Source organism: Rhinatrema bivittatum, chromosome 4, assembly GCF_901001135.1.
Source record: "Rhinatrema bivittatum chromosome 4, aRhiBiv1.1, whole genome shotgun sequence".
Lineage (NCBI taxonomy): Eukaryota > Metazoa > Chordata > Amphibia > Gymnophiona > Rhinatrematidae > Rhinatrema > Rhinatrema bivittatum.
The window spans coordinates 166,372,338-166,396,024 of record NC_042618.1 but is presented as its reverse complement, the minus strand read 5'-3'; the positions used below and the strand labels follow the sequence as shown (position 1 = coordinate 166,396,024).

Below are 23,687 nucleotides of genomic sequence, written 5' to 3'. Positions count from 1 at the left end.
CGAGTTGGGGGCTGGTAGAATTTTGAAAGGGCACTTTCTGCTCTTTCAAAATTCTGCCTACCGCGGCGTCCCCTAAGTCTCGGCGCCCTAGGCACAGGCCTAGTTCGCCTAGTGGTTCCTCCGGCCCTGGCTCCAAGGTCTCTTGATGCTGATGGCTCTGTCTTCTCTGACCTGTAGAGGTTCTTCATCTTATCGAGCTGGGTTTTATGACCCTGTGGGGTTATCTGGGCACACTTGCTGCAACCCCCATATGTCATGCGATGCCCCAAGGCAGAGGACACATCTATCATGAGGTTCCGTGATAGATATCCTCTTGCACAGGGGACATTGCTTAAATCCCAAAGTTAACATGTCAGCATGAAATAAAAGGGATATGAAATCGAAACTGATGGCCGGCGAGCACTGAATGCCCCACCGCCCCGTGGGTATTGACATAAAAATAAACTTTCCGATAACCATTGAAAATCCTATCTAGCATGCTAAAGGAGGAACTTGGGGGGGGGGGGGGGTGTACCCCATGACAACCGCAAAGAAAATATCGTAAAACAAAGTTTTTTCCAAAATCAGGTCAGAAGACCCAAAGTACAGAAGAAAGTGAGGCGCTCTGTGGACAAGAAGAGACTAAAGGGTGCCCCGCATGGATGCAATGTGTAATGCATGCTGAGCATGCTCAATGAAAGCCAGTCAAAGTTCTAGAAACTTTGACATAAGTTTTCTGTTCCTGGCTCCATCCGATGATGTCACCCATGTGTGAGGACTACCATCCTCCTTGTCCTCGGAGAATTAATTTATTTAAAACATTTATATTCCACCCTCTTTAACAATAGTTGAAGCAGGGGATGGGGGTGGGGGGGGGGCGGCTTGGGATATAGGGGTTTAGGGTAGTAGGTAGGGTTGCCAACTGTCTCCAGTTTTTCAGGCAGGTCAATCCAGTCTTGATTTTAGCCCATTGCATGCAGGTACTTGTAGTTCTAATATCACTTTTGCATTTTCTTAGGAAAGCAAGACTACTAGTCCCTGCATGCAGAGGGGTGAGACCAGAATTGGATTAACCTGTCCTGAAAATGTGGAGTTCATTTGTAACCCTAGTAGTAGGGGAACCTGTGAAGAAGGGGATTAGTTAGTTTCATCTGATTATTTAAAGCTGTGGTGCTTTTCAGGCTTCATTTCTGTAAATAAAAAACAAGCCTACTGCATCCTCCAACCATCTCCTTAGTTTGTTTCCTTACAAAGCCCCTCCTTTGTTTTACAAACACTAGTTTTGAACATCAGAAAGAGCTTTTTCTTTGTATGGAAAGTTCCCAGCTGACTGGAGGAGCACAGTGATATAGCACTGATCATTGAGTGAGATGAGGGTTTTTCTTTGACTGTGAAACTTATCTTGTCCAAAATCAGACTCTCAGCACTGCTGAGAGTGAAAAGCTTTGTTGACATAGAAGGCCACTCGTCCTGGGGTTCTTTTTACTGGCTTTGATTTTTATTTTTTTAGTAGATTGTTTTGTTCAGATTTTCCAAGTGCATGTGCAAAGGGCATGACTTATAGCATCTTCCAACAGTAATTTGTATATTACATAAAACAGTTTGATTTACGGCATAAGTACACTCATTCTCTGTAGTCAGCAAATGGTCAATGTTAGTTTTAATTTGAGTGGATTTTTATAATAGAGATAATCAATTACTTGCTGCTGATTTCTTCCCACATGGTATCCTGATTCTGGTGTTTTGCTGAATAGAAGATGCTCAGTTATAGGAAAAGTTCAGAAGAATTTATTAAATTATTTGTAATTCTCCTCAGGGCCACTTCACCTTCTTCGAAATCAAGTCCTCAATCGTTTGTTCTCAATTCCACCTCCAGTAGAATATTCAAGAACTACAGAAATCCCAGATCCCCCAAGGGCAGATGGCAGGAATCAGAGGCCATATCCCTTTCTCTGCTGTCTCATCCTCCTTTCCCCACAATCAACAGCAACTCCTTGCCTCCTCCACGCCATCTATCTCAGGAAGGCAGTGTGGGTGGAGGTGAAGCTTCAGCTGTTCTTAAACAGAAAAAAATCAAATGCAGCTTAAAAGGGGAAGCCCCAGTGAGGCCTGGCACAGACAGCACTGAGACTGCAGGGGTCTTGAGTCACACAGGGAGGAAAATGAGAAGGAAGAATACCTTGGGAGAGGAGTGTATAATGTCTGCTGAAGAAGAGACAGGAAAAGGCAGTCTAGGTGTTCCCACATGTAATCGGAGTGAACCCATTTTTGGGGGAGAAGGCAGACAGGATGTATCGGCCTCCACTGACCAAAAAGAAGCTGTGATTAAGCTGAAGAAGAAAAAGAAGGTGGATAACAAGTGTGTTTGTGAGGCAGACGATGGCACGCTGACCCTACCCTCAGAAAGGTATGTGGGTAAGGGCTTGCTACTTTCCTCTTACTTTGTCTCTCTCACTCCACCCCAGTGTTTGATTCATTGTGTTCCTTTAATCCTGACCTGGCATAAGCAAAATAAAACTCCCATTTACCCATACCATTCTGTGCTACACCATGGGGTGTTGTGCTGCACCCTGCACATGGGATGATCACTATTGCATTTCCTTGGTCTTTCTGTGTTGAAATAAATATAAACAAGCATAAGCTGTGACACCCTGCTCTCTTTTTTTTTTTTTTTGTCAGTCAGGTTTGTATTGTTCCTTTGGCTTTCCAGCTTTCATTGGACATTAGTATTATAAGCTTTCATTTGCAACTACCTGAAGTTTTTTCCCCTATTTCATATTCCCTCCCAATTTTATAGTCCAGTCACCTCAGTGACCATCCTTGGCCAGGAACCTTGCACCAAGGCTTCCTCTGGAACTCTGCAATCATGGGCCTTAAATCCTTCTACTGGGTATCACTATTGCACATTCCTGTACATACTCAGATCATTCCAGACCCAATGGGTTATGTATCCCTACCAGCAGATGGAGTCAGAGAACAAAACCTTTGGACACTGTTACATAAGAGAGAGTGCCACCTGCAGTCCCTCAGTATCTCTCTGATTCCAGCAGATGATAAAGATGCAAACCTGCAGTCTAGGGTTTAGTTAAAAATAAATAACGTGTAGTTAGTTTAGGTTATGTGAGCTGAGATTTGCTCCCTGAGGTGTTAGGCACCATTGCGGGCCATCCCTCCAGTGGAGCCGGGCATCCGGGGGGTTAGATACCCCTGACTGTGTTTCGCCCGCACCCTGGCAGAGGGCCTGACAACCAGAGGCTTCTGGTTCCCTCGGCCTCCGAAGCTGTTCCCGGTTTCCTCTGGGCCTGCTTCTCTGTGGTTGGGTAAAGTTGTTGGGTTGTTTTTTTTTTTTTATCTGGAACTCTGCAATCATGGACCTTAAATCCTTCCACTAGGTGTCACTATTGCACAATAACTGGGATGCCCTCTTCCAGGGGCTGTGAGTACTGCCTCTGCAGCATCCCTAGCCTCTGTTGTTGCTTCAGATTAGGTGGCTGCTGGAAAGCTAGAATTGAAGGAGCATGGAATTCACCTTTCAGGAGTCATGACTATATAGCTCCTTTATGATTAGTTTTATTTTTTCTCTTGGTATTGCCTTCCCTGAGTGTGCTAAGTGATGATGCAGTTTTCTTGCAGATGATTTTTATGGTTGTTTGAAGGCTTCAAGTAGGACTTTGAAGCATTTGCTCCGTTTGCTACTATCTTTTGGGTCAGAGTAAATACAGTGTTACCATGTTGCTTGTCTGTGTATATCAAACTTTATATGTGAAGGGTGGAAGCTGAAATGGTGATAGTTGTATTTGTTGAGTGGTTTTCTCTATGTAGATAAGAAGTAATTTCATCTTTACACATATCTGATAATTTCCTTTTCTCGGGGATAGGTAGGCCAGTCCACACAAGTTGGTTATGCATGCCAACCAGCATAGGAGATCAACTGATTAACTAATATATATTCACACTCATATAGCACTGCCATGACATCAGCCTGCCAGTATTCCTGTAAAAGCCAGCTGGATAATACGTGAAATTTAATTTCAACATTATACATTTCCTCCCCCAACCAAGCTACCTTCCCTCTTCTTTTTCTTTCTTTTTTTATTTACTTCCAGTGAGAGAAAGCATTGGACTCAGAAGAGAAGGAAATGCAATAACCATAACAGGTTAAAAAAAAAAAAAAAGGCACACACTTACCAGGGCTCCTGGAGACCCAGAAATAGGCATTGACATTTGATTTCTGCTTCTGCAAATATTTATAATAAGGACAAAATAGAACACAACACTGTAAGTACAATATAGTACAGGCAGCCCAGGGTGGGAGGGTGAACTGGCCTGCCTGTCCTAGAGGAAAGGAAATTATCAGGTAAGTTGTAATTTTACCTTCCTCTTTATCCAGGCAGGCCAGTCCACACAAGTTGGTTTCTTTCCTCACATTGGCTTCCAGTATTTTATCGGGTACAATACAAAACAGTTTGTATAATACATATTCCCTGTACGTACCAGGATCAGTCCAGGACACCTGGGTTGTGACTCCGCACCAGTAGATGGAGACAGACTAAAACTTGTGGGCGGAGCCATATATGCCCCTGTGCCAGTCACAGCCCCTCAGTCTTACTCTGTCTCCAGTAGATGGTGCAGGTCCGGTCACAGCCCTGCCTGCCCTGGTTCTGGTACTCCGTCAGGGTCGGTTCTTTTTTATTCCTTTAGGCCAGTTAGGCTACGTTGTTTTTCTGTTTGGGTAATTTTCCAAATTGTCCCTTAGGTCCCTTTCGCCCTGCCTCCCAGGGGGGTTGTGAGGTTCTGAGGGGACCACCCCCCCCTGGTTGAGGCCGCTGCTAGGGTCGAGGACCCAGCTGGCCTAGTAGCAGCGTCAGGGGTGACACCGGGGAGCCCGGTTCACTCACCCCTGCTGGATTAGGGCTCCAGGACCGTGGACAGCGACAGGTTTTTTTGTTAAAAAAAAAAAAAAAAAAATTTCGTTTTATTTTCTGCCGGCTCTCTCTTGCTTCGCAGCGCCGCTCGCAGGGGGGGGCGCCGCCGACGGGGGGAGGCCGTTCGAATTTTTTTCTTCAGTTTTCGTCGCTCCTGCTGCTCCGTCTTCGCGCCTCTTCGCCGGCATGCCTCGCGGCTCGGTCTGCCGGGCCTGTGGCTCGGCGCGCGCGCGCGTCTTTCGCGCGAAAGTCTCTGCGCGGCCTGCATCCCGGGCGGAGAGGGGTCGTCGGGGGCGCCTCGGGGGGCTCGTTCTCGGCCCGCGCGATCGCCTCCGCGCGGGGGGGGGCGCCGTAGAAAAGCCCCAAGAGCTTTTCCCGGTCAGCGCGGGAGTGGCGGCCATTTTGGCCACGGGCCGCGAAATGGCGCGGGAATCGGCAGGGCCTTCGGCCTTGCCTCCCGCGCTTTCCCCGCAGCGAATCGCGGTCGGAAGGGGTCCCTCGGGGGACACAGGGTCCCCGGGGAGTCCCGATGATTTTTCATCGGATTCGGGCTCTTTTTCGGAGGACCTTGCGCTTTTGTTGCGCAAGGTCCTAAAATAAAAAAAAAGCAAGCGCGGCCGGAGTGAGGCTCGCAGAGCTCCACCGCTGAAGAGGTCCCGGAAGCCTTCGGGGGTCGCGGAGGGGCCCCAGGGCACCTCGCGGGGGAAGCGGCCTCCACGTGGCGTCCCACAGGAGGCCGACACCGATTCCTCCCCCGAGGAGGACGCTGATTCCCCTGAAGAGACCCAGAAGGGGCCCGACGATGTAGGAGCGGACGGCTCCGCTACGTCCGGCGTAGCCAAAGGCTCACAGGCTGTGGAAGGAGACGATCCCAAAGTGGTCAGGCTCTTCCGTAGGGATGAATTGCCACCTCTAATTCCAGCTATTATCCAGGAACTGGGAATAAACCCCCCTCCGGCGGTGGTTCGTCAGGAAGCGAACATGGATCCGGTCCTGTTAGGCCTCACGGGTCCAGCAGTTGCTTTTCCGTTCCATTTTTCCTCAACAGACATCATGTTCCGGGAATGGGACACCCCGGCGTTAGGGTTGAAGGTCAGCAAGGCCATGGACAAACTTTACCCGCTTCCGGAGGATGCGCTGGACCTTCTCAAGTTTCCCAAGGTGGATTCGGCGGTTTCGGCGGTAACGAAAAGATCTACTATCCCGGTTACGGGTGCTACAGCCCTTCGGGACCTTCAGGACAGGAAGCTGGAAGTACAGCTCAAGAAGATTTTTGAGGTTTCAGCGCTAGGAATTCGGGCCGCCATGTGTACGAATTTCGCTTTGAGAGCGGGCTTACGCTGGGCTCAGGTCCTTCAAGCCAATGCGGACCTTTCGGCAGACGAGGCAGCGCAAGCGGATAAGTTGGAAGCGGTAATAGCATATGGCGCAGATGCACTCCACGATCTACTGCGCACTTCGTCTAGATCCATGGTGGCGTCGGTCTCGGCTCGCCGCCTCCTGTGGCTACGCAACTGGGCGGCGGATGGCTCTTCAAAGGCTCACCTCGGGGCGCTGCCATTCAAGGGTAAATTGCTGTTCGGCAAGGAATTAGATGACTTGATGGCTTCCCTGGGGGAAAATAGGGCTCTCAGGTTGCCCGAAGATAGATCCAGGTCGCGGCCTTCCTTTTCAGCCAGGTCCCGCTTTCGTGGGCCCAGGAGGGCGCGGCCTCAAAGGTCGTCGGGGCACTCGTTCAGGTCTTCCTCCTCCCGTACCCCACAGTGGCAGCAGCAGCAGCAGCAGCAGTCCTTTCGTGGGAGGCGTTTTGGTAGGCCAGGGGGTGCCCTGGCCATCACGGCGCCCAAGTCTTCACAATGAAAGAGGGTCGGCCCTTCTCCCGCAGCAGCCTCGGCACGCTGTTCCCAACGTCGGGGCGCGGTTGCTGTCGTTCTACGAGAGATGGGCCGGGATAACGTCGGACCAGTGGGTCCTCAGCGTGATAAGTCACGGCTACGCGTTAGATTTTGCTCGCATTCCAGTGGACAAGTTCCTTGTGTCACCCTGCAAGGCTCCCGAGAAGAAAGTGGCGGTGCTAGCCACCATCCGCCGCTTAGAGGACTTGGGAGCCATCTCCCCCGTTCCTGTCAGCCAACAAGGAAAGGGCCGTTACTCCATTTACTTCATCGTTCCAAAGAAGGACGGCACGTCCCGACCAATTCTGGATCTCAAAGGGGTGAACTGATGCCTACGCGTTCCTCGCTTCAAAATGGAGACCATCCGGTCCGTCATCGCCGCGGTCCGGCCAGGCGAGTTCCTGGCCTCCCTGGACCTCACGGAAGCGTATCTTCACATAGGTATCCAGCCGTCATTCCAACGCTTCCTCAGATTCTGCATTCTGGGTCGGCATTACCAGTTTCGGGCGCTCCCCTTTGGGCTCGCAACGGCCCCTCGTATTTTCACGAAGGTGATGGTCGTGGTGGCGGCTCAACTGCGCCGAGAAGGTCTCCATGTCCATCCGTACCTGGACGACTGGTTGATTCGGGCGAAATCCGAGGATCAGTGTCGGATGGCGGTGGCCAGGGTCCTCCATCTGTTGCAGTCCCTGGGATGGGTGGTCAACTTCAGCAAGAGTCATCTGACACCAACGCAGACCCTGGAATATCTGGGAGCTCTTTTCGACACAAAGCAGGGCAAGGTGTTTCTTTCCCTCGAACGGATGGTCAAATTGCAAACTCAGGTACAACGCTTGTTGTCTCTCCGCCAACCACGAGTCTGCGACTACCTTACGGTCCTAGGGTCTATGGCTTCCACGCTGGCGCTGGTGCCATGGGCGTTCGCTCATCTGCGACCCTTACAGTCATCCTTGCTTTCCCGCTGGAAGCCGGTCTCGGAGGATTTCCACCTACCACTTCCTCTAGCGGGACACGCGAGATCCAGCCTGCGTTGGTGGCTGGACCCCAGTCACCTTTCCGCCGGAGTCTCCCTCCTGGTGCCCAGTTGGACAGTGGTGACCACAGATGCCAGCCTCTCCGGTTGGGGAGCGGTCTGCCTAGGGAGCTCAGTTCAAGGCCTATGGTCGGTGTCGCAAGCCCAGTGGTCTATCAATCGCCTAGAGACCAGAGCGGTCCGTCTGGCCCTGCAGGCTTTTCTACCATTGCTGAGAGGAAAGGCGGTCCGAGTGTTGTCGGACAATGCGACCACCGTGGCATACATCAACCGGCAGGGGGGGACCCGGAGCCCCCAGGTGGCGGAGGAAGCTCAGCGCTTGATGGCCTGGTCGGAGCTACATCTCAGCAACCTCGCAGCGTCTCACATTGCGGGAGTCGACAACGTGCAGGCGGACTATCTCAGCCGTCATCGTCTAGATCCCGGAGAGTGGGAGCTGGGGGACGAAGCGTTTCTTCTCATTTGCGAAATGTGGGGAGTGCCCCACATGGATCTGATGGCCACGTGGCACAACGCGAAGGCCCCGCGATTTTACAGTCGACGTCGAGAGCGGGGGGCAGAGGGCGTCGATGCGCTGGTGCTTCCCTGGCCGACGGATGTGCTGCTCTACGTGTTTCCCCCATGGCCGATGATCGGCAAGATTCTACGGCGCATAGAGTTGCATCCGGCCAACGTGATCTTGGTGGCACCGGAGTGGCCTCGCCGGCCGTGGTTCGCAGACCTCGTACAACTGGCAGTGGCGGCACCCCTTCGGTTCCAGGGAATGGCGGCCCTACTCCATCAGGGCCCCGTCTGTTTGGAGGATGCGGATCACTTCTGTCTCGCGGCATGGCTTTTGAGAGGAATCGACTGAAGAGAAAAGGTTATTCAGATGCGGTGGTGGCCACGCTACTGCGTTCCAGAAAGCAGTCGACGTCTTTGGCTTACGTCCGTGTCTGGGTTGTCTTTGAGGACTGGTGCGTGCAGCGCGGGGTGGACCCCACTTCGGCTTCCGTCGCTGAGGTTCTGGCGTTCCTCCAGGCGGGTCTGGCCAAAGGTCTGGCGTGCAGTTCCCTACGGGTCCAAGTGGCGGCGCTGGGGTGTTTGCGAGGTAAGTCTCTGGCGATTCACCCGGATATTGCTCGTTTCCTTCGGGGTGCTAAACACCTTCGCCCCCCGTTACGTCTGCCTTGTCCGGCTTGGAACCTCAATTGGGTTCTCTCCGCTCTATGCATGGCGCCGTTTGAGCCCTTGAAACGCGCGACTCTTAAGGATCTCACTTTAAAAACGGCATTCTTAGTGGCGATTGCCTCGGCACGGCGTGTTTCCGAGTTACAGGCCCTGTCCTGTAGGGAACCTTTCTTGCGTATCTCTGAATCGGGGGTTTCCTTACGGACGGTCCCTTCCTTTCTACCGAAAGTGGTCTCGTCTTTTCATGTTAATCAATCGGTGGAGTTGCCCGCTTTTGCGTGCGGAGACTCCTCTGCTACTGAAGAGAGGGAGTTACGGAAGCTTGACGTGCGGAGATCCCTTCTCCGATATCTGGAGGTCACTAATCCGTTTCGGGTCACAGATCATCTGTTTGTACTGTTCTCTGGACCAAAGAAAGGAGCTACAGCGTCCCGCACAACGATTGCTCGTTGGCTCAAGGAGGCCATTGGTTCGGCTTACTTGATCCGGGGCAAACCTCTTCCCGTGGGGCTGCGAGCTCACTCGACTCGTTCTCAAGCAGCGTCTTGGGCGGAAGCTTCTCAGGTGTCGCCTCAAGAGATTTGTAGGGCGGCCACCTGGAAGTCGTTGCATACTTTTATCCGGCATTACCGGCTGGATGTCCGGGCTACCGATTCTGGGGGTTTTGGAGAGAGGGTACTCCGAGCGGGACTCTCTGCTTCCCACCCTCAGTAGGTTGCTCTGGTACATCCCAGGTGTCCTGGACTGATCCTGGTACGTACAGGGAAAGGAAAATTAGTTTCTTACCTGATAATTTTCGTTCCTGTAGTACCAAGGATCAGTCCAGGATCCCGCCCGCAGTGCTGCGCTGAAGTAATGGAGAGTCCGCTCTGTGTTTTTGATTTGCTCTGTTCCGCTTGTTCGCTCTCTCGGTTGGAGAGTCCGTTTCCAGAAGGGGTGTTTCTTTCCCCGTTAGTTAGCGGTATCTAGTTTGGTTTACTTCTCTGGTTGTGTTCTACTTTGACATTCCGTAAGACTGAGGGGCTGTGACTGGCACAGGGGCATATATGGCTCCGCCCACAAGTTTTAGTCTGTCTCCATCTACTGGTGCGGAGTCACAACCCAGGTGTCCTGGACTGATCCTTGGTACTACAGGAACGAAAATTATCAGGTAAGAAACTAATTTTCCTATATAATATATAATGCAAGAACTGAATGGCTAAACACATCAATACGATTGTACGTTCCGCAAAAAAAATTAAGATCGAATAACAAAGGACTTTTAAACGTGCCAACAATAAAATCTGCTAGATTTGGCCAAGTAAGGGAACGTGTAATATCAATTGCAGGAACAAAGGTGTGGAACTCCCTTCCTACTCAACTGAGACTGCAAGCAGACAAGAAAAAATTTAAAGCAGAGTTCCCTGTACGTACCCGGATCAGTCCGGACCGTGGGTTGAGCCTCCTGTCCAGCAGATGGAGACAGACCAAAACTGAAAGGGTATCCTATATCAGGACAGAGCCTTCCCTGCAGCCCTTCAGTATTTCTGTCTCCAGCAAATGCAGGTTCCCTGGTTTCTTCCTTAGCCCTTGCTTGTGGGGCTATTCTTATTCTAATTCTGTCAGGATCAAGCAAGTATTATTGTTTCTTGAAATTAAGTTTTAAAAAAACAAACAAAAAAAAAAAAGTTGGACTCTGTTTCTTTTTTCACAGGAGATAGTTCTGTCTCCTCGCTCTTGGGGAGCCTAGGGAGGCTTGGCCCCTTGTTTAATACAGCCAAGGCTCTTTGTTCCCGGTGTACCTTGGCTGTGGGGTGATACTGGTGGTCCAGTCACTCCCCCTATACAGCTCTCTCTCTCCCGGGATGTTTTCTTCCCCAGCTGCTGCCTGCAGGGATGATTCATTCCCCTGCACTACAGAGCTAAACAAACAAACAAAAAAAAAAAGTTCAAGTGGATCAGGTTACCTGGCAGCTGTAATTGAGAGACAGGAGGGAGCAGTCCCTGCTCTAGCTCCTTTCAGGCACCGCAGCTCCGCTGATTTTACTTTTTTTTTTCCTCCTCTCTCTGCCTCCCGGTCTCCTTCATGCCTTGTTCTAACTCGTGCCTAGCCTGCGGAGAGCATTCGATCCGGCTCTCATGTTGAAGGGCTGTGCATTGGTTGTTTGCCGGGGAGGGCCCCTCTTCGGCAGCAACTAGATCAGTACCCGGGGCAAGTCTACCAAACATATGGCCAGGCCATTCCCGGGTCCGCAAACCATGGGAATGGTGACCATCTTGGGGATATTGGCAGCTCCTGTGAATGGGCTGCAGGACACAGTGGAGCCTGATTTTTCTTTCACCCCCCCGATTTGAGCCCTGTGCAGTCTCCTGATGCAAGTCCTGACCCCCCGGGAAGTCCAGACCTCGTTTCTCTTCTGAATTTGTGCTTCTCATACACAAATCTTACTTAGCTAGCTTACAAGAGGAGGTAGACACCCCCCCCCCCCCCAGGGCCCACTCCCACGGCTCCGGATGTGCAGGGGTCTATCAGAGTGCGGGTGGTCCTGGGCCCCCCGCTCCTTTGGCGGTTCCGGACCCGGATGCGGTTTTGCCAGGGACACCCCCGCCTCTGGAGGGGGGGATGACCCACGAGTTCTTCGCCTATTTCAAAGGGAGGAACTGGATCCGCTTATTCCTTTCATCATTCAGGAGCTGGGAATTGAGAGTCCTTCTGTGGATGCGCTCACAGCCGCAATGCCCGCTTGCATGGACCTGGTCCTGGCGGGACACAGGGCTCTTCCGCGCACTTTTCCCTTCCATCCTATGCACAAGCTGATGCTCCTCCGGGAATGGGAAGCTCATGAGTCGGGGCTTCGAGTAGGGAGGGCTATTGACAAGCTCTATCATCTCCCTGAGGAGTGCCTGGACATGCTAAAAATCCCTAAGGTGGATTCTTCGGTGTCGGCGGTCACTAAGCACACCACCAATCCCGGTAGTGGGTGCTACAGCCCTGAAGGATGTTCAAAACTGCAAGCTCGAATTCTATCTCAAGCGCATCTTCGAATTCCTGGCCTTGGGAGTTCGGGCGTCGATCTGCAGGAGTCTCATGCAGCAGGCAAGCCCTAAGGTGGGTTCAACAATTGCTCAGCACCCAGGACCTCCCGTCTGCAGAGGCAGAGCAGGCTGAAAGGTTGGAAGGCGCTATAGCGTATGGGGTGGATGCCCTTTACGACTTGTTCTGCGCCCAGGCGAAAGCGATGGCCTCAGCGGTCTCGGCCAGACGGCTCCTCTGGCTCCGGAATTGGTTGGCTGATTCCTCTTCCAAGACGCAGTTGGGCACGCTTCCTTTTAAGGGTAAGTTGCTTTTTGGCGAGGACCTGGAGCAGATTATTAAGTCCTTGGGTGAGAACAAGGTTCATAAACTTCCTGAGGACTGCCCGAAACAGTCAAGAGCTTTCTTCCCTACGCGTACCCGCTTCCGGGGTCAGCGGAGATATAATGCTCAGGCCAGAGGGTCTTCCTCTAGGGGAAACTCCTCCAGATCTCAGTCCTGGTATCAGTCCTTTTGAGGCCACCTTCCGAGATGGCATCCCACAGCGGCCCACCGTCAAGCCCGCCTCCGAATGAGATTCAGCTGGCCCATTCCTCTGTTCCAAACTTAGATGGTCGTCTGTCTCTCTTCCTCGAGGAATGGGCCAAAATCACGTCTGATCAGTGGGTCCTCGACATAATCGAGAAAGGCTACGCTTTAGAATTTGCTTGAGACCTACCGGATCTGCACATAGTCTCCCCATGCGGACCTCTGAAGCGGACTGCCTTATCCCAGACTCTCTCCAGACTGCGAGGGCTGGGGGCCATAGTCCCAGTCCCCACGGAGGAACAAGGTGCCAGCCAGTATTCCATCTATTTCGTGGTACCAAAAACGGACGGTTCTCTCCGCACCATTTTAGACCTCAAGAGTCAACCGAGCCCTCAAGGTGCCTCATTTTCGGATGGAGACCCTGAGGGCGGTCATAGCGGCTGTTCACCCCGGAGAGTTTCTGGCCTCCCTGGACTTGATGAAGGCCTACTTACACATCCCGATCTGGGCAGAGCATCAGAGATATCTCCGTTTCGAGATCTTGGGCCAGCACTTTCAGTTCCGGGCTCGGCCCTTCGGTCTCGCCATAGCTACACGCACATTTACCAAGGTCATGGTAGTGGGTGGCGGCTGCTCTCTGGGAAGGAGTCCTGGTCCATCCTTATCTGGACGATTGGCTGGTGCGGGCCAAGTCAGAGACTCTATGCCAGCTGGCAGTCGACAGAATCCTAGCTCTACCCACTTCACTGGGGTGGATAGTCAACTTTCCCAAGAGCACTCTGCGGGCCCTCCCAGGTCTTGGAATTCCTGGGGACTCACTTCGATACCCGAGTCGGCAAGGTATTCCTTCTGGACGTTTGAGTGTTCAAGCTGATGGACCAGGTCCAGAATCTCCTTTTCATGCCTCTTCCTACAGCGTGGGATTAATAAGTTCTAGGGTTCATGGCTTCCACTATCGACCTGGTCCCCTGGGCCTTTGCACATATGCGTCCATTACAGAAAGCTTTGCTATCCCGCTGGAACCCGGTCTCTGAACAGTTTCAGATGACTCTCCTGCTCTCCGACTCTACCATCAGCGACATACAGTGGTGGCCATCGCTCAGGCACCTTCTGAAAGGCATGTCCCTCCAGATTCCGCAGTGGATTGTAGTAACGATGGATGCCAGCCTCTCTGGGTGGGGAGCAGTCTGTAAGTCTCAATTTCATCAGGGAAAGTGGTCCCCGGTCCAATCCCGCTGGCACATCAATCGCCTGGAGGCACGGGCGGTCCATCTGGCTCTCCAAGCCTTCCTCCCGCTGATTCGCCACAGGGCGGTACACGTGCTCTTGGACAATTCCACCACGATTGCATATATCAATTGACACGGGGGGCACCAAGAGTCGCCTGGTGGCCCTAGAAGCCAGCAAGCTCTTCTTCTGGGCGGAGCGCCACCTGGAGTGCCTGGCTGCTTCTCACATAGCGGGCAAGGAGAATGTGCAAGCCGATTTCTTGAGTCGACAGCGTCTTGATCCGGGCAAGTGGGAGTTGCCGGAGCTGATTGTCAGCAAGTGGGGCCCTCCTCCTCTGGACCTGATGGCAACCTTGAGCAATGCCAAGGCTCCCAGGTTCTTCAGCCGCTGGAGGGAGCACTGCTCGGAAGGAGTAGATGCTCTAGTCCTTTCTTGGCCCCGTGACGTCCTTCTCTACGTGTTCCCTCCTTGCCCCCTAGTGGGAAAGGTCCTCAGAAGAGTAGAACTTCACAGGAGGCCGGTCATCCTCGTAGCTCCCGAATGGCCCCGCAGACCGTGGTTCGCGGATCTCGTAAATCTGGCGACGGACGGCCCTCTTCGTCTCGGTCACCATCTCCGCCTGCTCCGGCAGGGTCCTGTATTTTTCGACCAGGTGGATCGCTTCTGTCTAGCGGCCTGGCTTTTGAACGGCGGAGATTAAGATGGAAGGGATACAAAGAAGAAGTTATATCCTCTCTACTGCGTGCCCGCAAGACTTCTACCTCGCTCGCCTATGTCCATGTTTGGAAGGTTTTTGAGAATATCTGTGCAGCATTGGGTGTCTCGACTCATTCTGCTCCGGTTTCTATGATTCTTTCCTTCCTCCAGAGGGGCCTTTCCAAGGGTCTCTTGGCTTGTTGCGCGTCCAAGTGTCCGCTCTGGGCTCCCTTTTAGGTAACGTTGATGGTCACGCTGTGGCGTCTCACCCGGATGTTGTCCGTTTTCTCAAGGGTGTCAAGCACTCGAAGCCGCCCGTTCGGGCCATTTGTCCTTCGTGGAGTCTTAATTTAGTCCTTCGGGCTCTCTGTGAGGCTCCCTTCGAACTTCTCCATCGGGCTACCCTTAAGGACCTGACACTCAAGACGGTTTTTCTGGTTTCTATCTGCTCCGCCAGATGAGTGTTGGAGATCCAAGCGTTGTCCTGACGGGGAGCCCTTTTTGCAGTTCTCTGATTTCTGGTATTTCCATCAAAACTGTACCCTCCTTCTTGCCGAAGGTTGTTTCTTCCTTTCATGTCAATCAGTCAGTGGAGCTTCCCGCGTTCTCCCCTGAGGATATAGCGAGATCTGTCGGGAGTGATCTTCACCGCCTTGATGTAAAGCATGTCCTCTTGGGTTACCTCCAGGCCACAAATGAGTTTCGGGTCTCCGACCACCTCTTTGTCCTGTAGAGTGGTCCGAATAGGGGCAAAACAGGCTTCTAAGACTACGATCGCTCGGTGGTTGAAGGAGGCAATCTCGTCGACCTATATTTGCCAAGGCCGGACGGTCCCGGAGGGACTAAAGGCTCATTCCTTGCGTCCTCAGGCTATTTCTTGGGTTGAGAGTCAATCTGTTTCTCCGCAGGAAATCTGCAGGGCTGCTACGTAGAAATCCCTGCATACGTTTGCTCGACATTACCGCCTGGATGTCCAGGCGCCTGCTTTTGGTTCCTTCTGTCGTCAGGTGCTTTGAGCAGGACTGTCTCGGTCCCACCCTGTTTAGGGAAGCTTTGGTACATCCCACGGTCTGGACTGATCCGGGTACGTACAGGGTAAGGAAAATTACCGTATTTTTCGCTCCATAAGACGCACTTTTTTTCCCCCAAAAGTGGGGGGGAAATGTATGTGCGTCTTATGGAGCGAATATAAAAAAAAACAAACAAAAATCTAACAACCCCCCCCCCCCCCCGACTCCCCCAAGACCTGCCGACTTAATTTACCACAACCCCCTACCCTCCTGACCCCCCCCCCAAGACCTGCCGACTTAATTTACCGCAACCCCCCACCCTCCTGACCCCCCAAGACCTGCCAAACGTCCCTGGTGGTCCAGCGGGGGTCCAGGAGCGGTCCGGGAACGATCTCCAGGGCGTGGGCCATCGGCTGCCAGTAATCAAAATGGCGCCGACGGCCCTTTGCCCTCACTATGTCACTGGGACCGACCGCTGCTATTGGTCCGCTCGAAGCTTCCTCCCTCTTTTTGCAGGATGCGGCATGTGGTTCGTCCGTGATTCTAATTAGAGGCACCGGAAGCATCTCTTTGACAATGGACATTCAGACGAGCGCTCTTCTACAGGGTCCATTCAATGTTCACAATTGTTAAAGTTTCTGAGTTCTCTTGTTTCTTGCTCGAGTTCTCTTATTTATTTATTTTTAATTTTTATATACCGGAATTCCTGTATACAATACAAATCAATCCGGTTTACAATAAACAAGTTACCCTGGTTGGGGCGGTCCGACCTGGGTTTATTACAAGGAACATTGAAAGTAACAATAACATTTAACATTATTTAACAAATAACATTTGACATTATTCGTGTTTTGAAACAGTATGTGTGTTCAACTTTTTACAAGGGACTTTAGTAGCATATACAGTATACAAGTATACAGTTATATAGAATGTGATTAATGACTGTTAAATACACTTGCTTGATCCATTTCGGTTTATCTTTATACTTTTCTGCTTTGACAATGGTTACACTGAAGGGCTGCAGGGTAGGCTCTGTCCTGATATAGGATACCCTTTCAGTTTTGGTCTGTCTCCATCTGCTGGACAGGAGGCTCAACCCACGGTCTGGACTGATCCGTGGTACTACAGGAACGAAAATTAACAGGTAAGAACTAATTTTCCTTTAAAAACCTGGCTCTTTAAATGTGCCTATACAGAGCAAGAGCACCAGTTATGCATCTTTTCAGCCTGCTTAATAGACTTAGAGATTGTTTTTGTTTAGTAATAATGTTTTTTATTTTTATTTCTGTTTTATTAAGTATTGTGCAATGTTTACATATTTAATTTTTTATTTATTTATTTGTATTTTCCAGTTACATAATCATATATAATTTAGAATACAATATTGTATTGCAACAATGATTTTCCAACAGAAACCTCTTAATATCTTTGAATTTGGATTTACATCCTAATTAGTGATCATTAATACTGTTGGATAAAGAAATGTAACAAATCTTACTTACATTATAAAGAAAACAAAAATAAAACTGAAACCTGTTGGCTTAAACAAGAGAAGAAATATTTTTAGAACAATTATATTTTAAGTAATCAGCAACCGCAACAGTTAGACTAAACCAAATAAGCCTGATTCTTCACTTTCAATGCATATCCAGTATAGCGCTCTGCTTCAATGGCGGGCGGGGGGTTGAAGAAAAGAGGATTTATATTCAGACAACAACCAACAAGGACTAAATTGCACAGGCTGGGTAAACAAATAAGCGTGGGAGTAGCTTGCTTATTGCAGCGGTTACTACCCCTAACCAATTAGGCTTGATACTTCACTTTGTTGCAGCTCCAGCACTGCTCTCTACATCAGTGGTGGGGGTGGAAGGAAATTAGAACCAAAAAGTTACAAATAGGGGCCCTGACCTCAGCGGTCAGAGTAACAGATAAGTATGAGAAAAATAAGTGTGAAAGCTTGCTGTGCAGACTGGATGGGCCATTTGGTCTTCTTCTGCCGTCATTTCTATGTTTCTATGAGTCCTCCAAGGATTTGGATGGTCTCCCATCAGACCCTCCTCCAGATGAGCGAAGGAAGTCTCCACCTGAGAATTTAACCTTCGCAAGGTTTGTGAGGGTGATGGCAGAGGCCATTGCATTCCAGCTCTTGACAGAGGAGGATGCCAGGCACAAATTGCTTGAGATCTTTCAGTTTGTGGAGCCTCCCTAGGAAATCATGGTGGACCCTGTGCGTGAGATCCTTAAGGAGTTGCTGCTGAGGATTTGGGAACACCCCTTCACAGTGCCTTACATTAAGAAGGCGGACATGGTTTACTTTGTCCAGAAGGCTGCTGGATTTGATAAGTGTCAGCTGTCTCATCAGTCGGTGGTGGTTGAATCTGCCCTCAAGTGGGCCAAGCGCTCTCAAACCCATTCCTCTACACCCCCGGGGAAGGACCAAAGAGCAATGGACACTCTTGGGAGGAAGGAATTGCAAGGCACCATGTTTATTGCCCGCAATGCTGCCTACTAATTCTACATAAGACAGTACTCGTGGGACGTCTGGAAGTAGGTGCAGGAGGTGGCTGAGCAGCTACCTCAGTAGCAGCAAGACACCCTCATGTCGCTGGTGCACAGGGGTCGGAAGTGTGGGAAACACGAGGTCCATACGACCTACGATGTTTTTGAAACTGCATCAAAGGTCTCTGTAGCGGGAATCACTGCCCACAGAATGGCATAGCTGTGGGCCTTGGATCTCTGTCCAGAGGTATAGGAATGACTTGTTGACGTGCTGTGTACTGGAGAGAATATCTTTGGAGATAAGGTGAGGGATGCTGTGGCCCAACGTTGGGTCCACCACGAAACTCCAACAACTCTCCGACAGTGCTCCGGACCTGTCGTCCTCCAGGAGGCAGTCGAGGCTGGGACCAAGGAAGTCTTTCTCTTGCCAAAGGAAGTACTATCCTCCGCCTCCTCAATCCCATCAACACCATCAAAGCTCCTGCGGCTGTCCCAGATAGCAGAGAGCTTCCAAGCCTCAGCCAGCTCCTCAGTCAACTCCAGGGACTGGGCTGGGGGGAGTGTAAGCCAGTTGCCCATTCCTGGGACAATGGACCCTCTGGTCGGAGCAGGCTGCGGTTCTTTGCGAACCAGTGGTCCAGTGTAACCTCGGACCAGTGGGTTTTGTCCATCATCTACTAAGGGTACCAATTAAATCTATTGGGTGTCCCAACAAATTGCCCTCCATGCTCATATTGGGGGCCAGTAGCACATCAGGATGTACTACAAGCAGAGCTCTTCTCTCTCAACAGCCAGAGTGGTCGAGCCTGAGCCACCAGGGCAAAGAGGGCATAGATTCTACTCTAGGTACTTCCTGATTCCAAAGAGAACAGGAGGACTTTGTCCCATCCTGGACCTGAGGGCCTTGAACAAGTTTCTAAGAAAAGAAAAGTTCAAGATGGTGTCCCTGGGCACCTTGATTCCCTTTATGCAAAAAGGGGCCTGGCAATCTCCCTCGACATAAAGGATGCATACACCCATATCAAGATCTTCCCCAGTCAAAAGAAGTATCTCTGATTTGTGGTGGGAAAACAGCACTTCCAGTACTGGGTGTTGTCATTTGGGCTTGCGTCCATTCCATGGGTCTTCACAAAATGCTTGGCCGTGGTGGTGGATCTCCTCCGTAGACTGGGAGTGCATGTTTCCCGTATCTGGACGATTGGCTGATCAAGAGCACGTCTCAGGCAGGGGCCACCAGGTCTATGCACTTGACCATTCGGATGTTGGAGTCACTAGGGTTTGTTCTCAACTTCCCAAGTGCCATCTCAGTCAGTCACCGCAATTGGACATCATCGGAGCCCTGCTACACATGACTCAGGCCAAGGCCTTTCTGCTGCAACAGAGGGCTATCGCATTGGCAGCCATTAAGGCAGAAGTTTAACAGAGCCAGCAGGTATCAGCCTGGCACATGTTGAGGCTGTTGGGCCAGATGACCGCGACTGACTGTGTCACTCCCTTGATGTGCTTGCACATGCCCAGAGCCCAATGGACCCTGAGGTCACAGTGGCGCCGAGTCACCCCATCTCTCAGGAACTCCTTGTCCTGGTGGCGGGTACTTTATAATCTGGAACGGGGATTTCCTTTCGGAGTCTCCCTACTCAAATTGTGCTAACCAAGGATGCATCTACCCTGGGGTGGGGAGGTCTTGTAGATGGGCTCGGGACTGCTCAGGAACTTTCTTGTCAAATCAACTTCCTGGAGCTCCAGGCGATCAGGTACACACTATGGGTTTTCAGAGATCGGCTGTCTAGCAAAGTTGTCCTGATCCAGATCAACAACCAAGTAGCCATGTAGTATGTCAACAAGCAGGGAGGCATGGGATTGTATCTCCTGTGTCAGGAAGTAGTCCAGATCTGGTCATGGGCCCTGTCTTATGGGATGGTACTCAGGGCTATGTACTGGCTGGGATGGAGAATGTGGTGGCAGACAAGCTGAATCGAGTCTTCAGACCCCACGAGTGATCCCTGGACCAGGGGTAGTGAATTGGATATTCTGCCTCTGGGGGAGCCCGGACGTAGATCTGTTCACGGCCCCCTGCAAAAGGAAGATACCTGGGTTCTGCTCCCTGCCCAGGTCAGACAGCAAACCAGCCTCAGACGCCCTGGCCTGTCATTGGAGCAAGGGTCTTCTGTACGCATATCCTCAGATTCCCTTAATGGCGAAGACTGTCTTGAAGCTTTGCGAGGACTTAGTGACTATGATCCTCATAGCCTCTCATTGGCCGAGACAGGTCTGGTTTCCACTCCTCTGGGAGTTGTCCATCCGGAAACCGATCAGTCTGGTGACTTCCCCAGATCTTATCACGCAAGATCAAGGCAGGCTGCGGCATCCCAACCTCCAGGCCCTGTTACTCTCAGCCTGGATGTTGAGAGGTTAATCCTGCAGCTGCTTGATCTTTCTGAGAATGTGTCTTGGGTCCTGGTGGCTTCTAGAAAGCCTTCCACTAGAAAGTCCTATGGACTGAAGTGGAGGTGGTTTTGTGTGGTCTGAGCAGAAGGCCCTAGATCAGTTCTCCTGCCCCACACAAAAAACTGCTTGATTACCTTCTACACCTTTCAGAGACTGGCTTAAAAACCAACTCCGTTAAGAGTTAATTTTAGTGCAATTGGTGCATACAATCACGGTGTAGATGGGTACGCCCATCTCTGTACGGCTTATAGTTGTACGTTTCATGTGGGGCCTGCCTCAATTGAAGCCTCCCCTAAGACCTCCTGCTGTGTCTTGAGACCTCAACATAGTGTTAGTTCAGCTGATGAAAACACCTTTTGAGCCACTGCATACCTGTCACCTGAAGTACCTGACCTGGAAGGTCATATTTTTGGTGGCGGTCACTTTAGCGAGCAGGGTCAGCGAGCTCCAGGCCTTAGTGACTTATCCACCTTACACTTTTTATCATGGCAGGATGATCTTGCATGCGCACCCTAAGTTCCTGCCTAAGATGGTGACAGATTTTCATCTTAACCAGTCAATCGTCTTGCCAATTTTATTTCCCAAACCCCATTCACACCAAGGCAAATGAGCACTGCACAGTTTGGACTGCAATCAGGCCTTAGCCTTCTATCTGGAGTGGACAGAAGCCCATAGACAATCCACCGAACTTTTTGTTTCTTTTGATAAGAATAGGTTGTGCATTGCTGTTGCCAAACAAACAATATCCAATTGGTTAGCAAATTGCATCTCCTTATCTTATACCCAGACAGGCCTGCATCTTGGGGGCCATGTCAAAGCTTATTCTGTCAGAGCCATGGCAGCATCAGTGGCTCACTTGCGAGCAATTCCCATGGAGATCTGCAAGGCTGCGATGTGGAGTTCTCGCCACACATTCACATAACATTACTGTCTGAATAGGGATGGCCAACGTGACAGTAAGTTCAGCCAGTCTGTCCTTCGGAACCTATTTGAGGTGTAGAACCCAACTGTCCCAACCTAGGGCCCATTGTTTGGGTTCAGGCTGTCTCCTCCCTTTACCAACAGCACCATTGTTGTTGTGACCGTTGTCACCTGGTTAGGTGTCTGTTGGCCCCCCTTTGTGTTGGGGAGCAGCCTGTAGCTAGGGATTCACCCATGTGTGAGGACTACCATCCTGCTTGTCCTCTGAGAAAGAAGAGTTGCTTACCTGTTACATGTGTTCTCCAAGGACAGTAGAATGTTAGTCCTCACGAAACGTGCCTGCCACCTATGGAGTTGGGTTTCTCCTAGTTTTTATTTTATTATAATATATTAATTTAGGCGTTTTATATACCGTCGTTCCAAAAGAAGATCAGAACTGTTTACAAAGTAATCATTCATATACTTAGCCATGAAAGTGAATGTTAACCAACATTCATATTTTTTGTCAACACAACAGCAAATACATATTCTAGGTCATATTCATACATTTTCTAGGTCAACACAACTGTGAGAACTCATTTTAATTCTATCATCATTACACAATACATCAGTCAGTACTTATTATTTATTCTACTAATAGTGTCTGTTAGTGAAAGTGAGGTTATTGGCCTCTTGGTGTTTTACGTTAAATCATATGCATTTCCAAAGAGCCATGTTTTCAGTTCACGCTTGAAACTCTTCCTTTCTGTTATCAGACATAATGACTCTGGGAGAGAGTTCCACAACTTGGGGCCCACTTTGGAAAACATTCGATCTCTTATTTGTTAGGTTTGTTTTCTGTATTGTAGGTACCTTTAGAAGTCCTTTGTTTTGGAATATTAGGACTCTTTGCGGTGTGTATGGTTGAAGTGTCACTCCTGTTAAGCATGGATTAATGTAATTGATGGTATTAAAAGTTAGAGTTAATACTTTATAGTGAATTCTGGATTGTATAGGAAGCCAGTGCAGTGCTATCAGCAAGGGGGTGATGTCAAATTTCCTTGTCCCTAGTAATAGTCTAGCGGAGGCATTCTCTAGTAACTGTAGTGGTTTTAATAGTCCTGTGGGTAGGCCTAGTAGTAGGGAGTTGCAGTAATCTAAGTTTGAAAATGTTATGAGACTGAAGAGGGGAACCCGTGTGGTATAGGACATGCTGGGTATGCTCAGTGTGCCTAGTCAGTTTCTAGAAACTTTGACATAAATTTTCCACATTGGGCTTCATCTGATGTTACCCATGTGTGAGGACTAACATCTTGCTGTTCTCGGAGAACACCTGTTACAGATAAACAAGTTTGCTATCCCCTTACTTCCGATCTGTCTCTGCTGGGATCTACACTCTCATTCCAATCCCCTCCCAAGTATAGTTGCGTTGTCATAGCACTAAGCTTAGTATAAAACTCTGTTTGGCCTTCATTTGGCCCATAAACATTGACATAGGTGATTTTGTCCATATAGGCTCCCTTTCAAAATAACATAACTGCCTTCAGGATCGCAGCATGTTCCCTGCAGGGGTAAATTTTTATGTATAAGAATACATATGCCCCGACAGCGTGGAGAAAATGATGCAGCATAAATCCTTCCCACCCAAGCCTTTCTCAACTCTTCATGCTTTCGGGCTTCCAAATGTGTTTCCTGGAGAAATACCACATCTGCTTTCTCCTTCTTTTAAAAATTGTAGAATCTTAAATCGTTTGACAGATGTAGCTATTCCCTTCCCATTTAAAGATATTAACTTGACCTCACCCATACTGTTACTTTAATCTGAGCACATTGCACAATTAAGGACAAGACCTTAAGTATGCAACTGCACTGCGAATTCCACACTTTCCACCAAAACATAGAATCATCTTTGGTATGCTTGAACCAAATTATTGTGCCAACTGTAAAGTGAACTTCCCAACCCAACACTCCAACTTCCTTCTCCCACCTCTCCTGACCCCTCTCCCACCCACCCATTTCCACCTCTCTTCTCCGCCTTCCTTACCCAATCCCTAGCTATACCTCCTGTTCCCATCCTTTGTATCATCTCCCTTGTTCTCCCCCTCTTAAATTAAGCCGTGGTGCATCCTGACTGCAGCACGATCACCATCCAGCTCTCCCCGTAAGAGGCAATGATCTCCAGAGACTGACATTGGGTCTGAAGGGCATCAACATGTGCTAGAACTACAACAAACACAAAAAATAACAATAAACAAAATATATATACCCCCACCAGATTTCTCCCATTTCCCTACTGGAAAGTGTGATCTTTTGTTCCAAAAACATCAATGTCCACCCCCCACCACCAGGCAACCTTTCTAA

The 23,687-nt window shown here is 50.2% G+C and overlaps 1 protein-coding gene across 2 annotated transcripts in view; it reads left to right on the top strand.

Moving 5' to 3' along the window:
* USP36 (ubiquitin specific peptidase 36) overlaps positions 1-23,687 on the top strand; it is a 129,288-nt gene that overhangs the window by 86,879 nt on the left and 18,722 nt on the right. Inside the window, exon 15 of one of the 2 annotated variants that reach the window (XM_029599142.1) lies at positions 1,796-2,386. The exons of the other annotated variant lie outside the window; for it this stretch is intronic. Coding sequence (XP_029455002.1) covers positions 1,796-2,386 — 591 coding nt within the window. The remainder of the gene's footprint in view (positions 1-1,795; positions 2,387-23,687) is intronic. 2 annotated transcript variants of the gene reach the window in all.